Consider the following 12,355-nt stretch of genomic DNA (forward strand, 5'->3'; position numbering starts at 1 on the left):
TTGTAGATCGGCTGTTTTCACTAGTTTAAATCATTTTTACAATGATAAATGCAAAACGAACGGTTTTGGACATACAAGGTTTTCACCCGACAACGACGATAATAGAAAGGTATAAACCGCACTCACTTTGAGTCTTTAAGAGTCTTTTTTATTGCAGATGCAGCAGCAGTAGCTCACAGACGTGTTTTCGGCTCTAGGCCTTCATCAGTGTTACTCACTGATAAGAGAAGCGCCCTTCAAAATGAACTCTCTGTGTGTCTCTCTCTCTCTCTCTCTCACTCAAGAAAAGTAGAGCTGCAACTGATAATTGATTATTTTCTCACCAATTATTATATCAATTACCTTTTCAATTCAAGAAAATCACTCAAGAACAAAGCACATTTTCAGAAATGGTCAGACATTTTGAAAATAGCCGATCAACACGCTCAGAACGCATCAACCCGTTGTGCAGCTTGTATTTGAAATAGGGCTTATAAATAGGTGGTCGATCTATAATGACATTTTGTACTTTTCGGCGAGATATACATTTCGAGGAGTCAGTGGAGTGGAGTCAAAAGTACTTTCTATTTGAAATGTAGTGGAGTCAAAAACGAATACACCAAAAATGTATACAAGTTACTCAATGTGTGACGTACTTAATTACTGTGGCCCACTGTGTGTGTGTGTTCCTTACGTGTGTGGAACTCTCTGTGGACTGCTTGGCTGGTGTCTGAGCCCAGCATGCTGCAGATGCTGAGTCCATAGGCTGAGCCTGGGATCAAGTCCCTGAGCTCATAACTGGTTCCTTGCACAACAAGCACCTTAAGCCAGCGTCCCCTGTCCTCCGCTAGCAGGCCAAACACCAGCTGAGAACAAACACGCACGCACGCGCACACACACACACACACACACACACACACACACACACACACACACACACACACACACACACACACACACACACACACACACACACACGTGTATTACTATGCTTGTGAGGACATAGAAGGTTTAGGTCAACATTGAAAATTGTGTGTAACTAAGTATCCAATCCTCCTAACCCCTAAACCTAAAACCCTAAGGCTAACCTGAGTCTTTTCCTAATTGTAAGCCTAATTCCCCAAATCCTTTTTAACCATAAAACAATTAACATCAACAATGTCCCTATTTCTCCAATTCTATTATATTTCTGGGGACGTTTGTGGTCCTGACACAAATACAGAAACACAAACACAACCGCGTGCACGCACGTGTACAAGTAAGCGAGTGCTTACAGATCATCATTTATTATTCATTAGAGACCCAATTCCTCCATTTGAAAACTGTACTGGGGTGCTAGCTGTCACTGAAAACATTTGGGGGGAAAAATGTGTTTCCATTATTCTGTTCATGTACACTATACTGTGCATTATTAAAACATTTTATGCTTGTTTTTTTTTGCTGGTGTGTAAATGTTGTACTAAGTGCTTAGTCATTGTTCCTGGCCATAGCTCTGACGAGGTCATGCATCTTTTAAAGGGCCGGTAACCAAAGCTCTGCAGCACTGATGCCGCGTTGCCAGGCGACCCGCAGGTGAGCGTGGTTCACTGGACGTCCACAGGTGAGTGGAACCTGAACCAGCTGGCCTGCTTCCTCCTCTTAGAAACTACTTGACAGGCACGTGCACTGCACACATAGACATCAAAGGGGGCTTGAGCCCCTGCCCTTTTATCCGTCTGTAAAAGGAAGGTGTCCTCTCCAGACCATGAATGCAGTTTTCACTATGGTGAAAGAAACGCAAATGCCCTATTTCCATGCCATACCTGAAGGGCAGCATTCAAGAGAATCGCCTTGTCCAAACTCTCCTGAACTTGAATGCAGCATCTTATGCTGAAAGAATTGCCCTCACTCACTGTGTAGGAATCCATGGCGCCACATCTCCAGTATTGCCTTTTTTATGCTTAGTTTAGTGTGGTATCAAGTACCGAAAATAGCCGACCTCCAATCTCACAACGTGTTGTGCTGCGAGGTCTGTTATTTTCAATATTTTCACCAAAAGGTCCTTTTAGAAATTTCAGACCCTGTCTCTTTAACATTCTCTGCACGTCCCTGCAATTTGATGAATGTGTTTTGGTGTGTGTGTGTGTGTGTGTGTGTGTGTGTGCGCGTGTGTGTGTGTGTGTGTGTGTGTGTGTGTGTGCGCGTGCGCGTGCGCGCGTGCGTGCGTGCACTGAAATGTATATAGGGCTGAATTATGAATTTGTATGTAAAGTAACTAGTAACTCAAGTTTTCTAATAATTGTAGTGGAGTAAAAGTACAATATTTGCATCTAAGATATAGTGGAGTAGAAGTAGAAGTACTGGAAATTTGAAATAGGCTACTCCAGTAAAGTAAAAAAAATACCTCAAAAAGTACAGTACTTGAGTAAATGTACTTAGTTACTTTCTACCACTGTGTGTAGCACGCATACTGTGTGTGTGTGTGTGTGTGTGTGTGAGAGTGTGTGTGTGTGTGTGTGTGTGTGTGTGTGTGTGTGCGCGCGCGCGCGCACGCTCGCACAAGTGCATACAGTATGTGTGTGAGTAGTAGTACTGTAGTATATTTTACTGCAGCTATAAAGCTTATGTCTCATTTCATATTTAGATGTACTTTTTTCCAACTTTTTTTCCTTATTTTAGTTTTTCCTTATTATTATTGTCATTGACATCTGTATGTTGTTGTAGCACAGTACTTTGAGGAGCTCTTGTACCTGTACAAGATTGTATGAATAGTGACAAATAAAACTTAGGGCTGATTAGGATTGATAGTGTGCTTCAGGTTCAGAAATGATTAGCATGCATGTATGTAACTGTAAGGGTTAGTATACTTGTGTGTTCATGTCTGAGGTTGGTCTGTGGGGAAATAATATTCTTTGTTGGTACCTGCCAAAACATACCCAAATATGATGGTTAGGGTTAGGGTTAGGGTTAGGGTTAGGGTTAGATATGACATATTATTTCACCGTCTGTCTCACTTATAGTGAACCATCCACAAATCAACAAATGAGGACACTGGCCCTTATAGGCCTGTCACAATTATTACATAATCGTCTAATCATAATTATTTGACATAATCGCACTACTTTTGTCATAATTGTCATAATCGTTTCCATGTGGAACATTTTTAATATATTTTCAACATTTTCAAAAAATAGTGGAAAGCTTGTAGATCGTCTATTTCCACTATCAATGTTCTTGTTTAATTATACATTTGTCATTTCTTTGTATATTTAGGTTATGTGTCATATTTACCATGTGCAACTTCAAAGCCTACAAGGCAAACGGAAATCGAAAAAACACCAAAAAATCGTCAATCTCAATCGTGATAAGCCCTATCCCTTCTTGAATATCAGCCATGTTGAGCATGAAAAAAGAAGACATTATTCTACAGGTCACGTCATACCTTATACCCATCCACCTGTCCTGATGGGGGTCTCCAGCTGATAAACACAGAGGTCACCACCTCCTCAGCAAGCACCACTCCCTGTGGAACATCTGGGACTGCAAACAAACACCAATTACATGCAAAACTAAACGAAAAAACACTTTGATTAACCAATCTGAGGATCATGGTATATATTGTATGTGGATGAGGCCCTGAAACCAGTTTGCTCCTCTGATGAGCACAGATCTCTGCCAGGCGGGTTTGCTTTTGCCAGGGCCTGCAAACTTTGGTCATAACCACTTGCAATGGGATCTGATAAATAGTGATGGGCGACGTGTGATTGTTGAAATAGCCTTATGATACATGTTGTGAGGCTATAGCCTACAACCCATAACAGCTACTGCAAAACTGCCTGCAAACATCAAATCATGGATGGCCTCAAACTTGACAGTAAAACAGAAATTATCACCTTTCGTCTGGACTCTCCTATCACTTGGACTCACCCCACTGGCTCCCTGCCCACTTCCGAATCAATTTTATATGTATGTTTTTAAAATTAGGAATGGGACGGACCCCCGTCACTTGCAGAAATCATCTCCGTCTACTCTCCAGTCAGAGCCTTGAGGTCGGCCGACCAGCTGCTGCTGACCGAGATAGCAGCTAATGAAAGAACTAGGGGTGACCGGGCCTTTGCGGCGGCTGCCCCTAGGCTCTGGAATAATTTGCCCATATACATCCGGACCGAGCTGCCCAGTCGATAGCTATTTTTTAAATCCCTCTTAAAAACGTATTTCTTCTCCCTGGCTTTTAGCGACACCTGATTTCCCTCATTGGTGCTAATGTTTGTCTGTTTTGTGCTTATTGCATTGTCTGCTCTTAATTTGTTTTTAACTTGTACAGCACTTTGGTTTACTTGTCATGTGAAATGTGCTATATAAAGTTGAGTTGAGTTGAGTTGTGTGTGTGTCTCTCTGTCTTTCTGCTGTGAGTATTATTTCTCTCTCCTCTTTCTCTCCTCTCCTCTCGTCCTTTCCCCTCCCCACCCGACCGCCCTTTTTTCACATCGATCGGGCTCTGAATGCGTCGCTTCGCATTGAGAGCTTTTTCACAACTTCTTAATTATTATTACACATTATTTATGGAATTTCTTAGATGTGTTTGTTTATTTGTTTGTAAATGTATACAATTTATTTTTATTTCTGATGATTTTTGGGGGGGATCTTTTTTAATATTTATATTTTATTTTTTGTAGAAAAAGAAAAAGGGATTTTTACTCGAGTCGTGACCCATAAATGTATCCATGACCCACAAATGGGTCGCGACCCACTGTTTGGGAAAAGGTGGTCTCAGCCAGGCCTGACGGAGACAACCACTAGGGGGAGTGAGTGTTGGCTGTGCCTCACCAGCTACCACTGAGACATGGGCTTCTTCCACATCCAGGTGAACTTCTTCCACATGCAGGTGAACAAAAACAAGCGCTCTTTTCCCAATCTAACTGGTTTCTCAAACTAACTGTAACATATATACACATGTAAACCAGTGAAGATGTGTTGGGAAAACACTCAACTGTAACTAATCTAATCAGGAAGGCAAGGAATTTCTTTGGCTGAGAAATATTTTCCTCTTCGGCCAACACTTAACTTGGCTAAACCTTGAACTCCTTAAACATCTCTGGATGAAATATCAAAAGTTAGTCTACAGTATGTAACACACTGATTCCATGAATGAATTCCAGCTCAGCTCAAATAAAAGGCCATTTCTCTGATGTTTACAGTATGTACTGTGGGTGTGTTGGATAACTCACTGGTGTTCATGTTTACAGCAGCAGGCTGACTCCTCTTGGCTCCACTGGTGCTGATGACTTCAATGGAGTAGAAGCTTCCAGGAACAAGTCCTTTAAAAGTGTAAGACCTTGTAAGACACAAACACACACACACACACGAAAGCGCACGCACGCACGCACGCACGCACGCACGCACGCACGCACGCACGCACGCACGCACGCACGCACGCACACACACACACACACACACACACACACACACACACACACACACATAATCAGTGTTCATAAGCATACCGCAAGTACAGTAATAAGATGCATAATTTTTGTGCACAAAATTGTGCCGTCTCTCAGCCATCTGATTGCATTTCTTGATGCCGTACGTACATACTTGTTGCAATGGCTACAGACAGAAACAGAGCATATTATTGACTTAAATATATTTATATATTTAATTTTATTTTTTAATTATATTAATATATATATTAATACAGTATGTATTTGTTTCTGTATTAAGTCAAATTCAAGCAGAATTGTTCAGCTCAAAGTGTAATGTTTCAGAATGATTCATTCTTTTAAGTCCACCATGCCAGCCCTGACAAAACAGCAATGGTTACTATACACCAGGGGTCTTCCCTTAGCTGAGAGAGAGATGAAACAGGGACCCCCTCTACATATAGATCGGCTATTTTCGGCTAAAGTTCTCCTCGGATTAGGGATGCAAGGGTTCAAGTTGTTAATTTAAAAGAATTATCCTATCACACGGGGATTTGGCGGCCCCCCTGTAGTAACTCTAAGGACCCTCTAGGGGTCCCGGACCCCCTGTTGAAGACCCCTGCTATACAGTATACACTGTAGAACGTATTTGTCTTATAGAAAAACAAGTATAGGTCTATGTACACACTTATTGTTAGATATAACTTTACTGTGTACATGCAACTCTGAAAGTCTAGAAATAGAAAATAAAAAAAATATTTCAAAATGGCCACAGCTATAATTCTCAATTTAGAGACAAAAACTGTTTGGCAATATTATTAGTCTGTTAAGCTAGCAGATAGTGGATACTTTTTATAGTTCTAGTTATGCATACAGTAGTAAGGGTTCGATTTGTGTGTGTGTGTGTGTGTGGGGGGGGGGGGGGACCTTGTACTGTAGATCTAGTGTTTTTGGTGAGCTGCACTGTCATATGACAAAGTATAAATCAGCTTTTAAGAGAGAAAGGTCTGGCCGGGTTCATCTGTCTAGCTAGCTGATGCCTGTGCCTATCTGTGTGTTTATGTGTGTTTATCATCACTGTCATGTCATGTCATTTTGAACCATAATGTGGAGTGTGGACGCCAGAGAGTTCAATCTGAGACCAACCTGTCATCCTGGGAAAGCAGGTCCAGCTGCTGATTGGACGTTGTGTTTTTGATTGACAGGATGAATCCGTCGAACACGCCCGTCACCACGCTCCAACTGATGACCGCGGATGATGTCGTTTTATTTAGGACTGACACCAGCGCTGGGCTAGGAGCTGATATGACAGGATATGATATGATGTGACACGCATACACGGACACACACACACACACACACACACACACACACACACACACACACACACACACACACACACACACATGGTACACACAGACATGGTACACACAACAGTGTCAGTGTTCATTTAGTAACTTTGAGATTGGTTAAATTTGGCTACAATGAGGACATTACAGAGTACTGTAAGACAGTGGTTCCCAAACTTTTTAGCCAGTGACCCAAAAGAGAAATTAAACGTTTGCCCGGGACCCAAACTAGTGAAAACAGCAGATCTACAAGCTTGTATATCGGCCATTTTTGCTATTTCTTAAACATTGGTGTAGCCCAGTGCTTATTTCATGCCCTTAGCCTTATTCTAAAACACAGAGTTCATGTCATACTAACACAGTTTGACCAAGTTAAAATGTTATGCCTTTAATAAATAGTTGTCTGTTAAAAATAGCCCTGCTATATAAATAGGTTTTGTAAAAAGACTTATGTTAAAAATGCATACAGTATATGTCATGGTGGTTAAAGGGTTAATTTCATGGGAGACTGTGGAAGAGAAAACCTTAACGAGTCACAGTGACCCAGTACTGATCAAAGTTTACTGATCAAAGGGTAAACTAGTTAGTCACCTAGGCAACTGAATTGTCAGGTTTATTAGTGATGTGTGCTGATTGGTGACTTCTCAATCAGTCCAGTGGGGAGAGAGGAGAGGGGAATGATTGCTGGGGAGAATCACCTGTTGTATTTTCTGGGAGGCTGCAGTCTGTGACCAGAAGAAATGTTTCTGCCAGTGTTGATGCACAGTAGCTAATCTTTTTGTTGTTTTCTTGACAATAGTGAATTGTAAACTAAAGTAATGTGAGTTGGTGAAAAGTGAAAAGAAAGCCAGTGGATATTACTCGAAGAGAGGACGTCAAGGCTGCCTTTTAACAGACTGGTTGGAGTTTGTTCCTGACGAGGAGTTCCATTCAACCTGTCTGCTTCATCTCCCACTCATCATCCCTTCCGCAACTGTTCCCCAGAGCGAACAGTAGACTTTTCACTAAAAGAGAGGATTACTGTACATCGTAACGAACTGTTCCCCAGAGCGAACAGAGACTGTGCCCTTGCTCAAACCCAAGAGGAGGATTCCCCATCGCATCAAACAGGCCTGCACCTTTTTTGTTTTGTGAGTGTGTGAGTGTGGGCCCACAGTAATTTGATGTTATTTTGTATGTTCTGTTGAGAAATAGTGTTCGCCTATTGTATGGTACACTAAGGTTAAAGGGATTCTTGAAGATTTTGAGATTTGAGTTTTTACATTTTGATTGATTGATTTGAAGTCAATCGGGTTCATTGTGAAGGTAATTTAGAGTCTACCTTATGTAGATCTTTCAATTTTGGGTTTTTCATGTGAAGGTGTTTAAGGGACTACATTAGGTAGATCTCTTATTTTTGATTTCATAACAGGCCTTAGGCCTAGCGGTTCACTTTAAAAAGGGTTACCATTTCAATTTCATGTTGTATTGTGCATTTCATGGTTTATTTGTTTGACATTTAAAAAAAGGGTTAAAACATTTAAGTAAAACTTCGATTACCCTTTAAACTGTGGTCTGTTCATTTATTTACAAAAGGTCTGTGGTCTAATTAATGAGCCTTGTGGTTTATTTTATAAATACAGGGTTTACAGTAGAAAGAACCGAACTCAAACGCCCCGTTACTCCTTTCCCTATAGTATCGGGGTGCTACATAAAATGGAGGCACTGCTGGGATACTAGTAAAGCAATACTCTGCTAGTACACAGACCACTACTAAATAAAACTCAGCTAGGGAACAGACCACTACTAGACAATAAAACGTATCTCTAAAGAAATCCTTAGTTTATTAGTACCTCAACAACATGGCTACCTTCCTCAACTGGTGCAAGGGGGAAATGTTAGACCCTGAACATGCCCTGCTGGTGCATGATGTACCGGAAGGCACTGAAACGGACTTCATTGTGGAAACACTAGAAACTGTCAAAGCACTGGGTCGGGTGAAAGTAAGGGGACGGACTTACAACCCTGTATTGCAATGTCTGACAGTATTATGTGAAACCGAGGTAAAAGTGAATACTAAAGCCCTACCCCCCACTGTGCAACCTGAGGGAAGAACAATGCCTTGGAGGCTTACAGCCAAAGAGGAAGAAGGGCCAGAGGTTGACCCCCTACTCCAAGCCAGTTCCCCAGAGGCCATTATCAGAGCAGTTGGGGACTTGATGGCAAAAACGGCAAAATCTTCCGGTGAAAATGTGTTCAGGCGACTGCGAACATTCTCTGGAGTTGTTCCAACCCCCATCGGGGAGGAACACTTAGATAACTGGATAGAGCAAGCACGTCTCATGGTCGAGGAAAGTGATCGGCCTGACAGAGAAAAGAAAATGCGAATTGCAGAAAGTTTGAAAGGACCTGCTTTGGAGATAATCCAAGCTGTGAGGTTTGCAGACCCTAATGCCACTTCCAAAGAATACCTCGAAGCAATAGAAAACACTTTCGGGACCGTGGAGTCGGGAGAGGAGTTATATTTCACGTTCAGGATGCTAAGCCAGCACCCTGGAGAAAAATTGTCAGACTTCCTAAGAAGAATGGAAAGAGTACTGAATAAAGTTGTACAGAAAGCAGGCATGCCAAATACCTCAGTCGGTCGAGCTCGCCTGGAACAGCTTATTAAAGGTGCTACAGAGTCTGACATAATGATGCTCAATCTCCGACTAAGAGAACGAATGAATAACCCACCTACTTTTCTAGAGCTGCTGAATGAGATTCGAGCGGAAGAAGAACATGAGTCTGCCAGACGCAAGCTAAACGCCAGAGTGAAGCATGTTGGCATCAAAAGTGACAAGACTTCACCGCCAACCCCGATGCAAGAACTGACATCTGAAATACGAGAATTGAAGTCACGGGTGGCCGAGCTGACCGGTACACAGCCAGTTCAAGCACAAAGTGTTTCAGAATCAGCGTCTGTGACTGAAGAGGATGTTGAGGACACAGACAGTAAGGACGTAAAGGCCTTGAAAAAGGAAATGAGGAAGTTACAGAAACAGATGAAAGTAATGTCTGTGAGATCTACTCAAGCTTCCACAGCACAACCACCTAGCCAAGAGCCTCCCTCTAACGCTACCACGCGAGTGCGTCCCTCCACCTCTAAGTCGTCAGGTAGTTATTTCTGCTACAGATGTGGAGAAGATGGGCACATTGCCACCACATGCACCGCTCCTGAGAACTCTCAGAAGGTGATTCAAAAATTGATTCGGGCTCGTGGCTCAAACCGTCAACCAAAAGAACCCGACACCAGTTCTGAGGGGATTGAGCAAGATGCTCTTGCGCATAAAAGTTCAGTGAAAATTATGCAAGCCCATTGCATTCCTGAAGGACTGGTAGGACCACCCTCCACTACCTCAGTGAAGGTTAATGGGACCGATTGTGATGCCCTTCTAGATAGTGGGTCACAAGTAACTATCATCTTTGACAGCTGGTATTCCAAACACCTGAAGCACGTCCCTCTTTATCCTGTTGGTGGGTTGGCCATTTGGGGTCTCAGCGATTCTGCAGAAAGCTACCCATACAAAGGCTACATAGAAGTTGAGGTGGAGTTCCCTGGAGACAACCAGGCCATTAGCCTCCTTGCTCTTGTGTGCCCGGATCCACGCTGCTCTGACAAAATTCCAATCCTTGTCGGCACTAATGCAAGAAAGGTCAGGCAATTAGCTGGTTTTGGAAAAACACCAGTCACCGCTCGTGGCCACTCTCTACATGTGTGCCCTGTTGACACAAAAGTGAAGCCCTCATTGAGACCCACAGTAACCACCTTGGATGGTGTGGTGGCAGAAGTCAAGTGGATGGGTCCTGGACCTCTCATTATCCCTCCCACTAGTGAGCAAATTGCCCATTGCAAAGTGGAAGAAAAACAGCCACTGGGGAACAATATCCTCCTGACCGAGGAGCCTGCTGATCTAGAGCTCCCCGCAGGTGTATTCATACAACCTACAGTATTGTTCTCCTCCACCCTGAACAAGAACGACTTTTCAGTGCTGCTAAGCAATGAGTCATTGAAAGAGATCTCCATTCCACCTGGCACGGTGATAGCTCATTTGAACGTCACTGATACTGTTACAGTGACTCAGAAAAATGGCTCAGAGACACACCCAAACCTTGACCCAAATCTGTTTGATTTTGGGGACTCACCCATTTCTAATGAATGGAAGGACAGACTCTCCAAGAAACTGTCTGAAAGAGCCAATGTCTTCTCCGTTGAGGAATGGGATGTGGGCCTCGCTAAGGGGGTAGAACACCACATTAGACTGACTAATACCAAGCCTTTCCGGGAGAGATCCCGCCGCATCGCACCCGCGGATGTGGATGACCTTCGGCGCCATATTCAGGGATTGCTGGCTGCGGGAATCATCAAAGAGTCTCGGAGTCCCTATGCCTCGCCCATAGTTATAGCCAGGAAAAAGAATGGGAGTGTGCGCATGTGCATCGATTACCGGACGCTGAACACCAGAACCATACCGGATCAGTATGCTGTGCCACGCATAGATGACGCCTTAGATTGCCTGACTGGAAGCCGTTGGTTCTCAGTCCTCGATCTACGCAGCGGATATTATCAGATCCCCATGGCTGAAGAGGATAAAGAAAAAACAGCTTTTATCTGTCCTCTAGGATTTTTCCAATTCGAACGTATGCCGCAGGGAATCACAGGAGCCCCTGCGACGTTCCAACGTCTTATGGAAAAGGCTGTCGGAGACATGCACCTCCTAGAAGTCATCGTGTACCTTGATGATTTGATCGTGTTCGGGAAGTCCTTAGAGGAACACGAGGATCGTCTTATCAAGGTCCTTGACCGGCTCGAAGAGTGTGGTTTGAAGCTGTCGATCGACAAGTGCCAATTCTGCAGGCCAGAAGTGAAGTATGTGGGACATATTGTCTCAGAACATGGCATTGCCACAGACCCAGCCAAGGTGGACGCAGTAGCTAACTGGAAGCAACCCACAGACCTCAAGTCCCTTCGTTCCTTCCTAGGCTTCTGCGGGTACTACCGCCGTTTCATAGCAAGTTACTCCTCCATCGTGAGACCTCTCACAGAGCTCACCAAGGGGTATCCGCCAGCTCAGAAAAGTCAAAAGACTAAAAAGTCCAAAGAGCAGTCGTACTACAAGGAATCAGAGCCCTTCGGAGTACGGTGGGATCGGTCATGCACTGATGCCTTCCAGAAGATCATCAACTGTCTCACGAATGCACCAGTGTTGGCCTTTGCAGACCCCACTAAACCGTACATTCTCCATGTTGACGCCAGCCTCAACGGGCTAGGTGCAGTTCTCAACCAGCAGTACCCTGAGGGTCTGAGACCTGTTGCTTTTGCCAGTCGGAAGCTCAAGACTTCAGAACAACACTACCCAGTCCATCAGTTAGAATTCCTGGCCATGAAATGGGCAGTTGTTGATAAGTTCCACGACTACCTGTATGGAGCTCAGTTTACAGTCAGAACTGACAACAACCCTCTTACATATGTATTGACAACAGCCAAGTTAAACGCAGCTGGTCATCGATGGTTAGCAGCCCTTGCTACCTACAACTTTCACATCCAGTATCGGCCAGGTCGGAATAACATCGATGCTGACTTGTTGTCAAGGAAAGATGAAGGAG

At 43.6% G+C, this 12,355-nt stretch overlaps 1 protein-coding gene across 1 annotated transcript in view; it reads right to left on the reverse strand.

The window, feature by feature from the left end:
* ptprq (protein tyrosine phosphatase receptor type Q) overlaps positions 1-12,355 on the reverse strand; it is a gene marked incomplete at its 5' end in the record, with an annotated part of 117,965 nt that overhangs the window by 77,126 nt on the left and 28,484 nt on the right. The window contains 4 exons of the mRNA XM_080736915.1: positions 674-845; positions 3,401-3,498; positions 5,187-5,293; positions 6,528-6,681. Coding sequence (XP_080593041.1) covers positions 674-845; positions 3,401-3,498; positions 5,187-5,293; positions 6,528-6,681 — 531 coding nt within the window. The remainder of the gene's footprint in view (positions 1-673; positions 846-3,400; positions 3,499-5,186; positions 5,294-6,527; positions 6,682-12,355) is intronic.

Source organism: Nannobrachium achirus (genome assembly GCF_963921795.1).
Source record: "Nannobrachium achirus genome assembly, chromosome: 11".
Taxonomy (NCBI): domain Eukaryota; kingdom Metazoa; phylum Chordata; class Actinopteri; order Myctophiformes; family Myctophidae; genus Nannobrachium; species Nannobrachium achirus.